The sequence below is a fragment of the Oncorhynchus mykiss genome, chromosome 22, assembly GCF_057628025.1.
Source record: "Oncorhynchus mykiss isolate SJ-2025 chromosome 22, ASM5762802v1, whole genome shotgun sequence".
NCBI classification, from domain to species: domain Eukaryota; kingdom Metazoa; phylum Chordata; class Actinopteri; order Salmoniformes; family Salmonidae; genus Oncorhynchus; species Oncorhynchus mykiss.
This window is the reverse complement of record NC_143043.1, coordinates 36,477,764-36,497,790: the sequence shown is the minus strand read 5'-3', so window position 1 is coordinate 36,497,790 and position 20,027 is coordinate 36,477,764. Positions and strand designations below refer to the sequence as shown.

General features: G+C 47.8%; 1 protein-coding gene across 2 annotated transcripts in view; it reads right to left on the bottom strand.

The window, feature by feature from the left end:
- Positions 1–10,691: 10,691 nt before the first annotated feature.
- LOC110502091 (interleukin-1 receptor type 1) overlaps positions 10,692–20,027 on the bottom strand; it is a 41,396-nt gene continuing 32,060 nt past the window's right edge. For both annotated transcript variants that reach the window (XM_090215928.1, XM_036959111.2), the window contains exons 3-11: positions 19,682–19,934; positions 19,410–19,590; positions 18,589–18,778; positions 16,959–17,021; positions 16,719–16,854; positions 15,266–15,411; positions 14,914–15,057; positions 14,217–14,390; positions 10,692–11,430 (exon numbers count right to left, since the gene is read on the bottom strand). In XM_090215928.1, coding sequence (XP_090072054.1) covers positions 10,955–11,430; positions 14,217–14,390; positions 14,914–15,057; positions 15,266–15,411; positions 16,719–16,854; positions 16,959–17,021; positions 18,589–18,778; positions 19,410–19,590; positions 19,682–19,934 — 1,763 coding nt within the window. In that variant the 3' untranslated portion in view covers positions 10,692–10,954. The remainder of the gene's footprint in view (positions 11,431–14,216; positions 14,391–14,913; positions 15,058–15,265; positions 15,412–16,718; positions 16,855–16,958; positions 17,022–18,588; positions 18,779–19,409; positions 19,591–19,681; positions 19,935–20,027) is intronic.

Sequence of the window (20,027 nt, the reverse complement as noted above, 5' to 3'; positions counted from 1 at the left end):
AATGACTAATGATGATAAATACAATCCACCTGTGTGTAATCAAGTCTCCGTATAAATGCACCTGCACTGTGATAGTCTCAGAGGTCCGTTAAAAGCGCAGAGAGCATCATGAAGAACAAGGAACACACCAGGCAGGTCGTATATTGCACAAATCTGGCCTTTATGGAAGAGTGGCAAGAAGAAAGCCATTTCTTAAAGATATCCATAAAAAGTGTTGTTTAAAGTTTGCCACAAGCCACCTGGGAGACACACCAAACATGTGGAAGAAGGTGCTCTGGTCAGATTAAACCAAAATTGAACTTTTTGGCAACAATGCAAAATGTTATGTTTGGCGTAAAAGCAACACAGCTCAACAGCCTGAACACACCATCCCCACTGTCAAACATGGTGGTGTCAGCATCATGGTTTGGGCCTGCTTTTCTTCAGCAGGGACAGGGAAGATGGTTAAAATTGATGGGAAGATGGATGGAGCCAAATACAAGACCATTCTGGAAGAAAACCTGATGGAGTCTGCAAAAGACCTGAGACTGGGACGGAGATTTGTCTTCCAACAAGACAATGATCCAAAACATAAAGCAAAATCTACAATGGAATGGTTCAAAAATAAACCCAGACCAACAACGCAAAGGTTATTACGTCTGGATCAGCCCTCCAGGTCCACCACTTTCACAGAAAGCCTCTGCACACTATCCTGCAATGACCTGCATAGCTTCTCTAACTCGTCGATCCTAGCAGCGTTGAATTCAGAAGCTTTCTCTAGGTCCACAATACTCTGGCCTTGCGAAACAACCGTTTGAATGATGCTCTCGATTTTGGTGTCCAGTTCAGCAATAGTGGCCTTAAGATCCTCAGCTATAGCAACACGTAGCTCCCCCAAAGCCCGGGTAAATTCTGTAAGTGTCACGTTGTTGCAGGTGCCTCCCGCCATGTCTATCTCGTTGTTTAGTGGGGAGTAGGCCTCCGCTGTGGATTTATTGTCCTTTGGTCGCTTATTACTCGGCATTTTCATACAAAAAGTTACTATTCTGTATTAGAAAGAAACGTTTGTTGTAAAAAGTGCCATAAAGTAGATTAAATTAGATTATTTCGCAAAAAGGTTGTAGGAGCCTCTCACGCACATCCGTTCACTCCAACATGCTAGCTCCGCCAATATCTATGTGTTTTTAATGTACATTGATTAATTGATGTTATGCTTCTCAAATACAAATGTCATACATTTTCTAAACTAATCCGATATGTTACTGAAATGGTTGTTCCAATTTAGATGCTTTAGGTAGTCTCATATTTCAGTTTTCCCACCCTGGCAGTCATTCTGAATGCAGGTTGTGGGTGATATAAAATTCAGAAGGTTGGATATCCCCATTCCGGTTTGATTTCTACCGGAATTAGACATAATTTTGCAAGCCAGCATAAAGTGACAGGTTATGTGATTATCTAAACATGGGTTAATTTAACCATCAGATGGGTTTTTATTCACTTTCATTCTGGGTTGACCAAGCAGCCTGGTCTTTTTATTGAAATCCATAGGTTATTTTCAGGAGGTGTGGCTTTTTTTTTTAGGCATTAGTAGGCTTTTTTTTATTTATTTTTGTAATTCCGGTTAGTCATGTTAATTCTGAACACTGCAATTTTACATTTTCGTTTAATATTATTTCACATCACATATTCAAACACAAAAATATTAACATTATTATTGACATATTGCACTAAAGTGGTTACTAACCCATTGGGGATATAGCATTGATTTGCATAGGCTTTTAAATAATTAATATACTTCTGCAGGCATAATTAAAGCTACAGAAATGTCAGCATTCAGCTGTAACATGTCACAACAATTCAACAGAAAAGATGAACAGGATTTACATTTACTCTCACGGGTGGCCCAAAATAACTTCCTTAAAGCCACGCCCCTAAAACTCCAAGCCTCCATACTTCTGATTTGACCCTCTGGGTCATATCTCAACAACCCATCATCACCAAACCAACCTTGCTCTTTTAAAAAAAACAAACAAACTAAGTGACCCATTGCCAGCCACCCAGCAGTTGGGTCATCCAAACAACCCTGAGTGTAAGGGGAGCTTAAATTCATGAGCTCGCCTTGACTGACAGCTCTATGAAACTCCTATGTCAAGCAACTTCGATACAGTGTTGCAGTCACATCATCTCAAGCAAATTTGGTGATACACAAAGCAACTCATTCAACATTGAACTTGTGTCAATGATATCAACATTTTTCTTGTGATGCAGTCCACCTCCACTAATGGATGTGTTGACTTGACAACTGCGTCAGAGTTTTGAATGACACCTCCCCCCTTTGTTTCATGCTTGCTGAAGAACTAGCTAGCCGGTAACAAGCTAACACCAGACATAAATGAAAGGGGAAACATTTAAGTATCTTTGCCATAGATTAATAGGGTAAACTTGTATTTATATTTGCTGACACCCTACAGTCACATTACAGTAGCTCTACAGTAGCTATCTAGCTATATAAACCACGCCCCTCTGCAAACATGCCTTCCCCCGATGTTGGTTACAATGACGTACTTATTTCAATTAGGGGTGAAAATATCATTTTGCCATTGTTGTATTAAAATGTCACCTTGTCCTAACGAATCCAATTGTTTTAAATGGGGCAGGAGACCAGTAACTTTATGATCAAACTTTATCAATAACTTTATCCTAACGAATCCAATTGTTTTAAATGAGGCAGGAGACCAGTAACTTTATGATCAAACTTTATCAATGTAGAATCTACAGTAATTTTTCCTACATTGATCTGGTTTCCTTCAAATATCATCCAATTTCATGAAGAACATGACTTTGACTGTTCTATAGTTACATTTGAATGATAACATGCTCACTTAGGATCTCACCTGGTGAAGTCCATAGGGGTAGAGGAAGAGGAAATCTGGTGCAAGCCTTTACGGAAAACAAATACATTTGACTACAGGAGTCACCATGGCCACATTTTTTGTTAAACTAGGCAATTCAGTTAAGAACAAATTCTAATTTACAATGACAGCCTAGGAACAGTGGGCCTTGTTAAGGAGCAGAGAAACAGATTTTTTACCTTGTCAGCTGAGGGATTTGATCTAGCAACCTTTCGGTTAACTGGCCCAACGTTCTAACCACTAGGCTACCTGCCACCCCAGAGAAGATCACATCTGTTGTTGTGATCTTCTCTGTTGGAATCTCCAGTCCGTCTGCTGGAGAGTCAGTTCATCCGAGTCTCTCTCTCTCTTTCAAAGTATTTTGTGGTTAGAATGGATACTTTAGAGTACCATTCAGAAATGTTCGCAAAGAAAGTTGTTTGTATTCTCGTCCCAGGTTTACATAATTTCTAGCTGCATACTAGTAATTAGTATCTAAGATTTGCTCTTATTCTGCAGGGATCGATAGTCTCAGAGTTGAACCGTTTCCAGCCGTGTAGCCAGTGCTCCATGTGGTATGGTTTTCTAATCTTGGTACTCAAACCTGTTCCACCTCAATTTACACCGAGGTATGCGTGGTCTAAACTATTCACAATCACAGCTCACGCTGTGGGTTTGCTCAGTCTAAAGAGGATTTTCTTAGGAGAGGCTTTAATTCGTAACAATAGAAAAGGCGGTTCCATGACGCCAGATCATGTCTGTGCTCATGGGGGCGGGCCAATGACTTAGTTAAACTTTAAAGGGAACAAAATTCTCTCACATTAAAGGTTTAACATCACATTACATCATTTCACAAATAGTTTCATCTTTACTCAATCATTTTATTCAAGAATTAGAAGCAAACACCATAATTGAGAAATGTACACATTCGGAATGGGTCTCCGCTAGGAATTTACAACCTGAGATAACAGAACCTGGGTGTAGGAGAGAGTGAGAAGCCCTGATCTATACTCAGAAAGGGCCACATCATGACATTACTAAGTTATCAACTGTGTGGTGTCACACTACTTATGTCCACTTGAAATGAGAGTGATATCAAATGTACATTCTGCTTCTACATGGAGTTTGACTGAAGTTTTGTTCGATATCTTTGCTTTATATCATGTAACAACATAGTGTCTATTCTGGATGATGTGCCATTGGCAATATGCATTTACCTTTTTACATTTGAGTCATTTAGCAGATGCTCTTATCCAGAGAGACTTACAGGAGCAATTAGGGTTAAGTGCCTTGCTTAAGGGCACATCGACAGGTTTTTATCTAGTCGGCTAGGGGATACGAACCAGCGATCTTTCAGTTACTGGCCCAGTGCTGTTAACTGCTAGGCTACAGCCATAAGGCTGTGCCTTGACAGAAGCACTACAGGATGTGGAGTCAAGAGTGCTAGTAGGCGCCAGAATCAAATCTACATCTGTGCTCCCATTTGCCCATGTTTCTTGGAGATCATTTGAATGGTAACATTTTGTGATATTCAACTCGACCTGTGGTATAAGCACATTCATACAGTAACTGTTTCATAACACCTCAAATGAATGTCACTATACTGAAGGTGTTTGTGCACACACTATAAAGCCATATGACAAGGTTATGACGTCCGTCATTCCATTCAATTTAATAATGTGACACAGAGGTTGGTAAATGACAAAACACCCAGTTATAACATCTGGTATGTAGACACTTATGTAGCATGTAATAACATATGACAAAAGTTGTCTTGCAGTCTGTATAATAGCAGTTGTTACTAACAGTTGACATTAGAGAATATGACAACAGAATGAACAGTCATCTATAAAACCCATTATTAACTAGTTTTATAACATCTCATGCCGTTACTCACTACTATTTAAAAATACTTATGACAGCTTATGACATTTGGTATAATGTGTAATATAGCTGTTATAAAGGCTTCATCAATAAGGACACATACATTAAAGTGTTGACCGAAATGTCTGATTAACGGCTTTAGTCAACCAGCTACAGTAACAATTTCAACCCATTGAAATGGATGGTGAAAAAGCACTCTAGTGAGAGAAGTACAGCATTATGATGGTTGTAGTAAGTCATTTCATTACTGGACGATCGCCAAAACCGGCATAGAGGAAAATGAATCAACGATGTCACCCACACGGTGTCAATGTAATTACTCATATCTGACATGATTGACCTCTCACAATGAATCTGATGACTGATGTTCAAGACGTGAATGACTTGAGACAAAACAAAGTGAAGATTTGGAGTGATAAACTCAGCAGAGTGCAAAGCAAAATAATGCAACTCACAAAAGAACATAACAGAGAAGAACATCAAGACAGTACAAAATATACAATTTAAAAAACTCTAAATGTCAATTAACTGACTGAACCCTAGTCAACACTTTACTCAGATGTCAACCACACACACCACGAAGACATACTTTTTAGCAGGTTACTCTTTAGTCCTCATGCAAGGCCACAGCTCTGCACGCTCTCTCTGTAACACGTGCATGTCCATGCTTTTTACTCCATGATCATGCAGAGTACTAACCAGCAACAACTATCACATTCCTAGCACTATAGCAACGCACATGGTAAGACAAGATAAGGTTCAACTTCTGTCACTTGCACACATAGCACAACAGTAATTCATTTGTGGAGGGTGTCCAAACCTAACGCAAGTATCTCCAAGCATATAAATGACAACATGAAGCGTGCCGTTTGTGATAAGAGTTATAAAACCAGGAGGGAGTTCCTCAAAATCCTGAAACTTCAAAGGATGGATCTAACAAGAAACTAATGGTTAAAGCTGGAATCCTTTGTCACGGCCGTCCTCCTCTTCATCTGAAGAGGAGAGACGAGATGGATCTGAGGACCAATACGCGGCGTGGTAAGTGTCCATGGCAAATCTTTAATCAAGAAAGACTGAACACTATACAAACGAGTAACAAAAACAATAAACCAAATTCGACCGTGAAGCTACAAAATGAGACCTGTGCTGAAACAAGCCATCAACATAGACAATCACCCACAAACAAACAGTGCAACCCAGGCTACCTAAGTATGATTCTCAATCAGAGACAACTAATGACACCTGCCTCTGATTGAGAACCATACTAGGCCGAAAACATAGAAATGCCCCAAAACATAGAAAAACAAACATAGACTGCCCACCCAACTCACGCCCTGACCATACTAAATAAATACAAAACAACGGAAATAAAGGTCAGAACGTGACAGTACCCCCCCCCAAAGCTGCGGACTCCGGCCGCAAAACCTTGACCTATAGGGGAGGGTCTGGGTGGGCGTCTGTCCGCGGTGGCGGCTCAGGCGCGGGACGCGGACCCCACCTCATCATTGTCTTAGTCCGCCTTATTGTCCGCCTCCGTGGCTCTCTCAGCATGACCACCCCTCTCAATGACCCCACTGGACAGAGGGGCAGCTCGGGACAGAGGGACAGCTGCTCGGGACAGAGGGACAGCTGCTCGGGACAGAGAGACAGCTGCTCGGGACAGAGAGACAGCTGCTCGGGACAGAGAGACAGCTGCTCGGGACAGAGAGACAGCTGCTCGGGACAGAGAGACAGCTGCTCGGGACAGAGAGACAGCTGATCTGGGCAGAGGGGCTCCGGCAGCGGCGCCGGACAGGCGGGAGGCTCCGGCAGCGGCGCCGGACAGGCGGGAGGCTCCGGCAGCGGCGCCGGACAGGCGGGAGGCTCCGGCAGCGGCGCCGGACAGGCGGGAGGCTCCGGCAGCGGCGCCGGACAGGCGGGAGGCTCCGGCAGCGGCGCCGGACAGGCGGGAGGCTCCGGCAGAGGCGCCGGACAGGCGGGAGGCTCCGGCAGAGGCGCCGGACAGGCGGGAGGCGCCGGACAGGCGGGAGGCTCCGGCAGAGGCGCCGGACAGGCGGGAGGCTCCGGCAGAGGCGCCGGACAGGCGGGAGGCTCCGGCAGAGGCGCCGGACAGGCGGGAGGCTCCGGCAGAGGCGCCGGACAGGCGGGAGGCTCCGGCAGAGGCGCCGGACAGGCGGGAGGCTCCGGCAGAGGCGCCGGACAGGCGGGAGGCTCCGGCAGAGGCGCCGGACAGGCGGGAGGCTCCGGCAGAGGCGCCGGACAGGCGGGAGGCTCCGGCAGAGGCGCCGGACAGGCGGGAGGCTCCGGCAGAGGCGCCGGACAGGCGGGAGGCTCCGGCAGAGGCGCCGGACAGGCGGGAGGCTCCGGCAGAGGCGCCGGACAGGCGGGAGGCTCCGGCAGAGGCGCCGGACAGGCGGGAGGCTCCGGCAGAGGCGCCGGACAGGCGGGAGGCTCCGGCAGAGGCGCCGGACAGGCGGGAGACTCCGGCAGAGGCGCCGGACAGGCGGGAGACTCCGGCAGAGGCGCCGGACAGGCGGGAGACTCCGGCAGAGGCGCCGGACAGGCGGGAGACTCCGGCAGAGGCGCCGGACAGGCGGGAGACTCCGGCAGAGGCGCCGGACAGGCGGGAGACTCCGGCAGAGGCGCCGGACAGGCGGGAGACTCCGGCAGAGGCGCCGGACAGGCGGGAGACTCCGGCAGAGGCGCCGGACAGGCGGGAGACTCCGGCAGAGGCGCCGGACAGGCGGGAGACTCCGGCAGCGGCGCCGGACAGGCGGGAGACTCCGGCAGCGGCGCCGGACAGACAGGACCACCTGCAGGGAGGAGACAGAGAGACAGCCTGGTGCGTGGGGCTGCCACAGGAACCACCAGGCTGGGAAGACCTTCAGGAGGCTTGGGGTTAAGAGGAGGCACCTGAAAGACCGGGCTGTGGGGGAGCACTGGAGCTCTGGTGCGCAACCTTGGCACCACTTCCCCAGGCTGGATAACCACTCTAGCCCGGACCGTCCAGAGTGCAGGCACAGGTTGAACCGGGCTGTGGGTAAGCACGGGAGATCTAGTGCTTACTACACGCACCTCTCCCTTCGGCTCCATTCCCACAGTCGCCCGGTACGAGCGGAGCGCGGGCAGAGGACGCACTGCACCCTCCCAGCGCCCCGGAGACACAGCACGCAGAGCCGGCGCAGGATACCCTGGGCCAAAACTGCGTACCGGCGACCAGACCCGCTGAGCAGGCACCATACGCCCTGGCTCGATGCCCGCACTCGCATGACACTCTCGGGGGGCTGTCCTATAGCGCACCGGGCTATGGACACGTACTGGCGACACCGTGCGCTTAACCGCATAACACGGTGCCTGCCCAGCATCTTGCTGCTTATAATAAGCACGAGGAGTGAGCGCAGGTCTGCTACCTGGCTTAGCTCCACCCCTCGTGTGCCCCCCCCAAAAAAAATTTTGGGGCTGTCTCTCGTACCTGTCGCACTGCCGTGCTGCCTTCGCCAACCTCATTCTCCTGTAACCTTCCTAGCACTGCTCCATCGAATCCCAGGCGGGCTCCGGCACTCTCCCTGGGTCGATGGCCCATCTGTCTATCTCCTCCCAAGTTGTGTAGTCCTGTGAAGCCGGCCGCTGTTGTTGTTGCTGCCGCTGCTGCTGCTGCTGTCGTCGCTGTTTTCTACCACGCCGCTTGGTCCTTGGTTGGTGGGTGATTCTGTCACGGCCGTCCTCCTCTTCATCTGAAGAGGAGAGACGAGATGGATCTGAGGACCAATACGCGGCGTGGTAAGTGTCCATGGCAAATCTTTAATCAAGAAAGACTGAACACTATACAAACGAGTAACAAAAACAATAAACCAAATTCGACCGTGAAGCTACAAAATGAGACCTGTGCTGAAACAAGCCATCAACATAGACAATCACCCACAAACAAACAGTGCAACCCAGGCTACCTAAGTATGATTCTCAATCAGAGACAACTAATGACACCTGCCTCTGATTGAGAACCATACTAGGCCGAAAACATAGAAATGCCCCAAAACATAGAAAAACAAACATAGACTGCCCACCCAACTCACGCCCTGACCATACTAAATAAATACAAAACAACGGAAATAAAGGTCAGAACGTGACATCCTTAGACGCTACATCCATTTTCGGACTTGTATATGAATTATATACTGTATACCCATTGGCTCTTATAGGATATATCTTATAGGAATCCCTCATGAGCTTTGTTCAACTGTCGTACACCATCAGAACCAAAATACAAGCTTGTTTTACTCCAATGTTTGTAAACAATGTAAATGGAAACATCGTGGATGGTCAGTGCCTGCATCCATAGCGGTGTCTATGAATTTGAGAGCCTATATTTCTCCAGGCCCATCCCTCAGGTGGGGGGACCACTTTGTTTTTGTTTCAATTAAGGATTCTAGCTTTAAAGTTACTTCTCTAGTTATCACTGGTTAAAGGTGCTACACATAAGGATTTCTTTGGATTTTTGCATTGTAATGGGAGAAAATGTCCATAATATATCTGCAGTAATAGTGGAACGACAGTGTTTCACAGTATAACTGACTCGCCAGTGTTGTGACTGGCTGTGATATTCGCCTATTGTTTTCTCCCGCCGGAACGACATCTGTTGTCAAAATGGGAAAGCTGTTCTGACTTTGTCTTTGACTATGTTATCTAGTAGAAATCCCTCTGTCAATTCCTGGTTGTAAAGATTCTACCCTGTTCGCTCAATTTCTGTTCATGTGAGAAAACAAGCATGAAATAGTGTAGGGGATCTATAGATATCTACTAGCACAATAGCAGATACCCATAGACTTCCACTAATTGCCTTAACGCAAGTGAGCATTGGCTTGCGAAACTACCTCTAACTTCCTTCATACTGGACACATAAAGGTGGTATCCACGAGTTCATCTGACTCTGGGGAAGTAGATAAAGGACCTCATTGCCAAAATATAAAAGTATCCTTTTAAGGCCTGCAGTGTGAACAAGACTTGAGAGCCTCCAGGCAGAGCTGCATAGTGGGGACTAGCTAATGAGCCATTGCAATTGAGACACATGAGCCCCATGGTGGAGTTGCTTCTCCGTGAGGACCACCAACTTTACTGAAGACACTGTGTTGTGGTAGCCAGGTGGACCTCATGACATAGCTGCAGGACCATTAAAAAATCTATAAAGTTTATATTTTTATCAGAACTTTTAACATGCTGTTAATCCTTCCTAATGACTACCTTCATGCTACATAAACCCAAGTGTACCAATAGTTTGCAGTAACAATTGCAATACTTACATGAATCCATGCATTTTAGAGATGATAAACCCAAGGTCCTCCTCTTCACTTTGTTTCACAGTGGTTTCAGGCTCGCGGAAGTGTGATTTTAAGTTAGATTCTTCAGTTTGGCAAGACAATGCTGGAGAATGTTTTCTTGAGGTGTGAAACAAACTCCGCTGGATTTCCCCCCATTGGATTGTAGAATCTCCAGTACTCCTAACCACACTTTCTTTGAAATGGCCTATGATCACATTGGATTACAGTAAAGCAGGTTACCAGTCACAGCCAGTCCTACCTGTATGTAAACTAGACATAACAGAAGAGCTAGCACGCAACCAACTTGTGCAAATCGCCATACCCTTTCTGGGAAGTGTCTGGGAAGTTTCAGGACTGTGCTTTCATTAATAAATCATAAGGTGTTTGTTAATAGTCAGCTCACCATGTAGAAAACATTGAATATTAAATGCCAGTAAGCTGTTCATAAGTACTTTGGCCTCATAATAAATAACTGCATCCATAAATATTAGTTTAAACACTTATAGTTTCTCATTGGAGGATTAACAAATCTGAAAAAAATATTATTTTAAAAATCCGAAATAAAGGAACATTGGTGGGAACATTTTTTAAGTAGACAAATAAAGACATCAACTACATTGTATAGAATTTACTGGGCTCTCTTTATTAAAGCTCTCTCACAGATGTGGTGTGTATGTACAACAGTGGTAAATTGTGTGTGTGGTGTGTGTGTTTGAGTGGCTCTGCCAATATGTTCAGAATTAATACTCTTAACTGTGCATTTTACAACATTAATCGTCAGGATCAATCATCAGGAACAACATTATACTCTCCATGGAAGTCCTTTCATTCAACATATTTCCTCCTTATGTCTAACACTGTCCTCTCCAAAGCCCATCAATCCCATCACAAGTTCAACAGGCTGTTCGTCTCTGGGCACCTCGTCCTCATGCCCCTCACTGGCATATAATACCTCAACTCCTTCCAGAAGCGTGAGGACAAGAAAAGAGAGGGTGAGGAGAGAGGGGGCGAAGCCTGCTCCCCTCTCTTCTCCGCCACCTCTTTTCTCCACCTCCCACACCTCAACCCTTTGTTCCTCCTTGTCCTGCTACTCTTCCACCAGCAGACGGCGCCCTGGCGCTCCCGGAGGTGGCGCACCGACTCAGGGAAGAGGGCCAGCTGTGTAGGAGTGACCTCCTCCAGCTCCACCAGGACCACCTTAAGGGAGCCCTCCAGCAGGGCATGGTGCATGGCCGTCTGCCTCTCGAACATCTGCCAGGCCTCCAGGACACCGCTGCTGTCACTGCAGAACGTAGAGCCAGAGTAGACCAGGAGGAGACACCGGCTGGCCAGCATGCTCTCCTCCACAGCATCTACTACGGCTAGAGGGAGAGGGGGTCAGGGAGGAGAGGAGGGAGAGGGGCGTCAGGGAGGAGAAGAGGGAGAGGGGGATCAGGGAGGAGAAGAGGGAGAGGGGGATCAGGGAGGAGAAGAGGGAGAGGGGGGTCAGGGAGGAGAAGAGGGAGAGGGGGGTCAGGGAATAGAAGAGGGAGAGGGGGGTCAGGGAGGAGAAGAGGGAGAGGGGGGTCAGGGAATAGAAGAGGGAGAGGGGGGTCAGGGAGGAGGAGAGGGAGAGGGGGATCAGGGAGGAGAAGAGGGAGAGGGGGGTCAGGGAGGAGAAGAGGGAGAGGGGGGTCAGGGAATAGAAGAGGGAGATCAGGGAGGAGGAGAGGGAGAGGGGGGTCAGTGAGGAGAAGAGGGAGAGGGGGGTCAGGGAATATAGAAGAGGGAGATCAGGGAGGAGGAGAGGGAGAGGGGGGTCAGGGAATAGAAGAGGGAGATCAGGGAGGAGGAGAGGGAGAGGTGGGCAGGGAGAAGAAAAGGGGGAGGGGGGTCAGGGAGGAGAAGAGGGAGAGGTGGTCAGGGAGGAGGAGAGGGAGAGGGGGGTCAGGGAGGAGGAGAGGGAGAGGTGGGCAGGGAGGAGAAGAGGGAGAGGGGGGTCAGGGAGGAGAAGAGGGAGAGGGGGGTCGGGGAATAGAAGAGGGAGAGGGGGGTCAGGGAGGAGGAGAGGGAGAGGGGGATCAGGGAGGAGAAGAGGGAGAGGGGGGTCAGGGAGGAGAAGAGGGAGAGGGGGGTCAGGGAATAGAAGAGGGAGATCAGGGAGGAGGAGAGGGAGAGGGGGGTCAGGGAGGAGAAGAGGGAGAGGGGGGTCAGGGAGGAGGAGAGGGAGAGCTGGGCAGGGATGAGAAGAGGGAGAGGGGGGTCAGGGAGGAGAAGAGGGAGAGGGGGGTCGGGGAATAGAAGAGGGAGAGGGGGGTCAGGGAGGAGGAGAGGGAGAGGGGGATCAGGGAGGAGAAGAGGGAGAGGGGGGTCAGGGAGGAGAAGAGGGAGAGGGGGGTCAGGGAATAGAAGAGGGAGATCAGGGAGGAGGAGAGGGAGAGGGGGGTCAGGGAGGAGAAGAGGGAGAGGGGGGTCAGGGAATAGAAGAGGGAGATCAGGGAGGAGGTGAGGGAGAGGGGGGTCAGGGAATAGAAGAGGGAGATCAGGGAGGAGGAGAGGGAGAGGTGGGCAGGGAGAAGAAAAGGGGGAGGGGGGTCAGGGAGGAGAAGAGGGAGAGGTGGTCAGGGAGGAGGAGAGGGAGAGGGGGGTCAGGGAGGAGGAGAGGGAGAGGTGGGCAGGGAGGAGGAGAGGGAGAGGGGGGTCAGGGAGGAGGAGAGGGAGAGGGGGGTCAGGGAGGAGGAGAGGGAGAGGGGGGTCAGGGAGGAGGAGAGGGAGAGGTGGGCAGGGAGGAGGAGAGGGAGAGGGGGGTCAGGGAGGAGGAGAGGGAGAGGGGGGTCAGGGAGGAGGAGAGGGAGAGGGGGGTCAGGGAGGAGGAGAGGGAGAGGGGGGTCAGGGAGGAGGAGAGGGAGAGGGGGGTCAGGGAGGAGAAGAGGGAGAGGGGGGTCAGGGAGGAGGAGAGGGAGAGGGGGGTCAGGGAGGAGGAGAGGGAGAGGGGGGTCAGGGAGGAGGAGAGGGAGAGGGGGGTCAGGGAGGAGGAGAGGGAGAGGTGGGCAGGGAGGAGGAGAGGGAGAGGGGGGTCAGGGAGGAGGAGAGGGAGAGGGGGGTCAGGGAGGAGGAGAGGGAGAGGGGGGTCAGGGAGGAGGAGAGGGAGAGGGGGGTCAGGGAGGAGGAGAGGGAGAGGGGGGTCAGGGAGGAGGAGAGGGAGAGGTGGGCAGGGAGGAGGAGAGGGAGAGGGGGGTCAGGGAGGAGGAGAGGGAGAGGGGGGTCAGGGAGGAGGAGAGGGAGAGGGGGGTCAGGGAGGAGGAGAGGGAGAGGGGGGTCAGGGAGGAGGAGAGGGAGAGGGGGGTCAGGGAGGAGAAGAGGGAGAGGGGGGTCAGGGAGGAGGAGAGGGAGAGGGGGGTCAGGGAGGAGGAGAGGGAGAGGGGGGTCAGGGAGGAGGAGAGGGAGAGGGGGGTCAGGGAGGAGGAGAGGGAGAGGTGGGCAGGGAGGAGGAGAGGGAGAGGTGGGCAGGGAGGAGGAGAGGGAGAGGTGGGTCAGGGAATAGGAGAGGGAGAGGGGGGTCAGGGAGGAGGAGAGGGAGAGGGGGGTCAGGGAGGAGGAGAGGGAGAGGGGGGTCAGGGAATAGAAGAGGGAGAGGGGGGTCAGGGAGGAGGAGAGGGAGAGGGGGGTCAGGGAATAGGAGAGGGAGAGGGGGGTCAGGGAGGAGGAGAGGGAGAGGGGGGTCAGGGAGGAGAAGAGGGAGAGGGGGGTCAGGGAATAGAAGAGGGAGAGGGGGGTCAGGGAGGAGAAGAGGGAGAGGGGGGTCAGGGAGGAGAAGAGGGAGAGGGGAGTCAGGGAATAGAAGAGGGAGAGGGGGGTCAGGGAATAGGAGAGGGAGAGGGGGTCAGGGAGGAGGAGAGGGAGAGGGGGGTCAGGGAGGAGGAGAGGGAGAGGGGGGCAGGGAGAAGAAAAGGGGGAGGGGGAAAGAGAGGAGGGAGGAGAAGAGGGAGAAAGGGAGCAGGGAAAATGGTTATTAAAACATTGTTTAACCATTAAGATGGTTTCATAAGGTCTTTATGACTTCAAAAAGAGTCCACATATTTCATCATCATGCTACATGTGTACTAATGCCAATGCTAAGATAATCTTGTGGAACCTGGAGCCCCAGGGTCGAACCGAGATGTCTTACCTTCCCCTGGTAGGCTGTCCCGGCCCAGTATGAAGAGCCTGTAGCCACACCTCCCCTCCAGAACCTGGGGCAACGTGTGGAGGGCAAACATCTCTGCCTCTCCACAGGCCCTGCCCCCATCCCCAAACAGACGGGGGTACGCCACGTACGCATCATACAGCTTCCCATCAGAGTCTGCCACATGCAGGACAGAGACAGGTAAAACAAAATAGGTGTGTTAGTGCTGGGCTGGAACAAAAGTCTCCACAAACCTGCCTAACAGAGGAGGCTTGGATATTAATGACATCATAGCCTATTCAGTGCCTCGTATGAATCTTCCTCTGTCATGGAAAATGCAGTGCTTGCATACTGCAGCTGTGGGATGTGCTACAGTACCTTGCTACGGATTTTACTTGTGGTCAGGTGTGGAGTGGGAAACAAGCAATGCAACATTCATGTGTGTGGGTTTAAGTGTGGGCCTGGGGGTTTGTGGGGAGACATGCTGTATGTGCATTACTGTCTGTATCTGGTGTAGGAATGTATGTTTATGCGAGTTTCCATTTTGTGAATGCACAGTATGCAATGAGTCTGCAGATAGTGTGTATGTGCCCATGCGTGTGTGCGCATGTCTGCGTGTGCGTGCTCAGGTATGTTTCTATTCATCTTTCCTTGTGTACTTGGGCAGTATATGTGCGATAAACTGTCTCTCATTGTGTACCTGTGTTTGGGTAGAGAAGCGGGAACACCCTCCTTAGCGACAGCACAATGTCAATCTTAAAGCGATGGTAAATAACAACACTAACAGTAAACACCAATACCAGACTAGTCAGTAGTACCCCAATAGGGAACAGGTTGTTTGGATCTGTGCAGAAAAAGAGAGAAGATAGCATTTATAACAGTTTTTACCCAAGGTCAAGCTGACTGGCTTTAATTCTTCAACCAGTTTTCAAAAGTGGTGAGGTTGCAGTTGTTATAATACCCTATCAAAACAAGGGTAAAGAGATAGGATAATATGTGTGTGATCTCTTTTGAAACATTTTTATGTTATCTTCCAGAAAGTGTTGTGTTACCTGTAGGCTGTAGTGTGAAGGAGGCAGAAGGACTGCCTCTGTCGCTGGAAACCTTACACGTGTAATGGATGGAAAAGTCTTCCTCTTCCACCGTCAAGAAATTCAAATTACGCTCCAACCATACACCCTCCTCTTCTCTCCACTCCCTGGTTTAGGGGGAGGGGAAGAGAGGGAGAGAAGACAGACAAGTTCCCCCTTGTGAACGCACACTCAAACCATCACGGCCACAGTTCACAAAATAGCAGTGTGTGTTATCTTAAGTTCCATTCAAAGCAAGCACTACTGTGTGTTCAGGTATATGGGTCCTATTGTAATCTTAGCGCTGTACCTGATATGGTACCAACAGTTTAGATACTATACAGTAGAACATCTATCTGGATGACACAAAATACATGTAAAGACCAATGTCGGAGTAGAGAAGCAGGTACGGGGAGTAAACATTAAATGAGGAACAGACATGGACCAGCATCAACACACAGATAACATAACAACGTATGACAGGGGAAAAGAGCTGGGGAACTGACAGATATAAGGGAGGTCATAACACAGGTGATTGAATTCAGGTGAGTCCAATAATTTGCTGATGTGCGCGATGAGGTAAGCAGGTGTGCATAAGGATGGTGGCAGGAGTGCACAGTGCTGGGCAGCCTGGCGCGAGAGAGTGGTAGCAGGCGTGACAAGTGCCATGAAAAAGTATTTCTGATTTTCTCTATTTTTGCATATTTTTTATACTGAATATTATCAGGTCTTCAAACAAAACCTAATATTAGATAAAGAGAACCCGAGTGTACAAAAATAATGTATATACTTATTTCATTTATTTAATTAAAGTTATGCAAGTGTGAAAAAGTAATTGCTCCCTTACACTCTATAACTCATTGTGCCATCTTTAGCTGCAATGACTGCAACCAAATGCTTCCTGTAGTTGTTGATCAGTCTCTCACATCGCTGTAGAGGGATTTTGGCCCACTATTGCATGCAGAATTGCTTTAACTCAGTGACATTTGTGAGTTTTTAAGCATGAACTGCTCGTTTCAAGTCTTGCCACAACATCTCAACTGGGGTAGGTTTGGAATTTGACTTGGCCATTACAAAACTTCACATTTGTTGCATTTGAACCATTTTCATGTAGACTTAACTGTGTGTTTAGGATCATTGTCTTGCTGCATGACCCAGCTGCGCCTCAGCTTCAACTCACAGACAGATGGACAGAAAGTTGTTCAGGTTCTGAGGCACAGGGGAATTGGGTGGTGCATAACTTTGATAATATTTGTAACTTTTATTTGTAAACTCAGGTTCCCTTTATCTAATATTAGGTTTGGTTGAAGATCTGATAACATTCAGTATCAAAAATATACAAAAGAGCAAATCAGAAAGGGGGCAAATACTTCTTCACGGAACTGTCAACTTATTACATTGTGTATTGTGATGCTGTTGTGTTGTCTCAACCTACCTTTCTGATTCCTGAAAGATGCGCTCTGAGACAATTTTGGAAATTGAGTTCTCTCTTGAAATCCAATTCAAATTTGCACAATGTTTATTCCCCACACTCGGGACAAACACCCGACACATCTTACTGAAGGAAGAACCTAGGGGACAAACATTGAATTCTTTATTTGCATCGTGAATTAAAAGACCTGTACAAACTCACGCACACACATATCCAGTACATGTTCTATAGTGGCTTACTCACCCAAATCTGCTTTGATGATCTCATTGGCAGGTTCAACCACTTTGGGCTCCAGGCAATACTCCACTGAAATGATGACAATGATTCATAAATATCATAGACAGACAGAAATACGCAGTCACATGACCCTATTGAAAATGGCCCTTTCTAAGCTCTCACAGAGCAAAGTTTCAAAGCAGCCTCTATGAAATCATAACCTCTGATTCAGGGTCATGTACTGTACAGTGTCTTCAGAAAGTATCCACACCCCTTGACCTTTTCCACAATTTGTTGTATTACAGCTTGAATTTAAAATGGATTACATTTAAATATTTGTATCACTGGCCAACACAGTATCCCATAATGTGAAAGTGGAATTATGTTTTTCAAAGTGTTTACAAATTAATAAAATGTTTAAAGCTGAAATGTCTTCAGCCAATAAGTATTCAATGCCTTTCTTATGGCAAGCCTGAATACGTTCAGGAGGTAAAATGTTGATTAACAAGTTACTTAATAAGTTGCATGGACTCACTCTGTGTGCAATAATAGTGTCGATCATGAATTTTGAATGACTACCTGATATCTGTACCCCCCATATACAGCACAATTACATGTAAGGTCCCTCAGTTGAGCAGTGAATTTCAAACACAGGTTCTACCACAAAGACCAGGGAGGTTTCCCAGTGCCTCGCAAAGAAGGGAAACTATTGTTAGATGGGTCAAGAAAAAATAAAGCAGACAGTGAATATCCCTTTGAGCATGGTGAAATAAGTTCAGGAGTAAAATTAATTACACTTTGGATGGTTACAGTTTGGATGGTGTTTCAATACACCCATTCACTGCAAAGATACAGGTGTCCTTTTTAACTCTGACAACTTTAAAGTTGTCAGAGGCAGGAAACTGCTTAGGGATTTCACAATGAGGCCAATGGTGACTTTAAAACAGTATGGACTTAATGGATGTGATAGGAAGAAACTGAGGATGGATCAACAACATTGTAGTTACTCCACAATACTAACCTAATTGACAGAGTGAAAGGATGGAAGCCTATACAGAATAGAAGTATTCTACAACATGCATTCTGTTTGCAATAAGGCACTAAAGTAAATCTGCAAAGAAAGTGGCAGAGCAATTCCCTTTTTGTCCTGAATACAAAGTCTTAGGTTTGTGGATAATCCAATGCAACACACAACTGACTACCACTCTCCCTATTTTCAAGCATAGTGGTGGCTGCATCGTGTTATGGGTATGCTTGTAATCGTTAAGGACTGGGGAGTTTTTCATTATAAAAAAGAAACGGAATTCAGCTAAACACAGGCAAAATTGCGGCGGAAAACCTGGTTCTGTCTGCTTTCCAACAGGCACTAGGAGATGAATTCACCATTCAGCAGGTCAATAACCTTAAACACAAGGCCAAATCTACACTGAAGTTGTTTACAGTGAATGTTCCTGAGGAGCCGATTTACAGTTTAGACTTAAATCTGCTTGAAAATCTATGGCAGGACCTGACAAGGTTGTCTAGCAATGATCTGTAACCAGTTTGACTTTCACTGTCTCTGTAATGGCTGTGGTAAGGATTGGGGGTATATGGTAATAATCTGATCCTAGATCTGTGGTTAAGGACAACTTTTATGAGCTGTGCCAACAATACTCACCGTCCACCGTACCGTTGATGGTCTCTGAGATCCTGCCGCTGAGCCCTTCCAAGTTAAAGGTCATGGTGCAGGTGTAGAATGCATGATCCTCAAGGGTGACCACTTCTACTCGGAGTAACTCCATAGTACTGTGACTGACATAACTAAACCTGTGCCACAAGGGATCATCTTCCACAATGGGTTCACAGCCCTGACAGGGTTAAAATAGAAATGCACACTGAAAGGTAGTGGTAATGGAATATGGCTTATAGTACAAAATTAATACACAATTCAATTACAGATAAGTTCTGATAATGTCTTACCTTAGAAGACCAACTCTCATAACAATTCAATGCAGTACAATGTGTGAGAGAAATGAACAATGAAAGTGTATATAGTGTGTCTGAAGTAACATTGTCTCAAACGTAGTCACTAGTAGTAACCCTACATTCCTATAGTTTTAAACACAAATTAACCATACATAGAAATGGACTGAATGACTGAAAATAAAGATTTCAAACAGGCTTTCCAGCATTGTCAAGCATGAGACCAGAAATCCGCCATGGCATTTCTGACACATCAGACCCTTTTTTCATTGAGGCCCCGACAGTGGCCCATTTTCTTTCCTTGAGGCCCCCAAAAGGCCAGTTTTTTGTCTCTGTGGCCCCCATTCTTAGCCAGATAATTCTAATTCTGTACAAAAAAAATACAAAAAAAGTTAGGCGATCCCATTGGACCAGCCCATTCGGTATTTTCCCAAAATGCAATTTTCTCAAAATGCCAGATGGCCTCTCAACACTCTCCTATTGTACTGCATTGTCTGTTTACCCCATTGGACTCACCTTGTACCACTGGATGGAGTAGTTGTCTACTTCCCTGATTTGGTCACTCAATGGGCAGTTCAGGAAAGAGGTGGCTGTGTTGGTCAGGACATGTTGGGCCTTTTCTGGTCGACCGCATTCTTTTGGGTTGGTGTGGTTCACAATCAGTAAGGCAACCTTCTTGTAGCACTCGGAGGGTTGTCTGTTATCAAAGGTAACAGGAAAGATTTACACCACACACTCATATACACACACATATACACACACACAGCAGACAAATGTATAGCCCCTACCTCACAACACACTCATAGTCTCCAGCATCTTCCATCGTGATGTTAAAAATCCAGAGTGTCTTCCCCTGCACCAGAGTCTTTCCTGTCTCCCTGGTCAGCTCTGTCCCAGTCCTTAGGTAATACCATGAGATGTTATAGGGGATGCTGTGGTTGTCAGACATGTTGAGGTCCAACAGGGTGGATGTCAACATGGCAGCATCACCGGAAACTGAAAAGACCCACTCAGTCTCTCGTCCTTTGTCCACACAGAGCTCTGCACACAAAGAGTATATAGAGTAAAGATAAACATGCAGTACAGGGACTGTTTGAGGACCACCATCTTATTTAACGAGTCCACGTCTTAAAG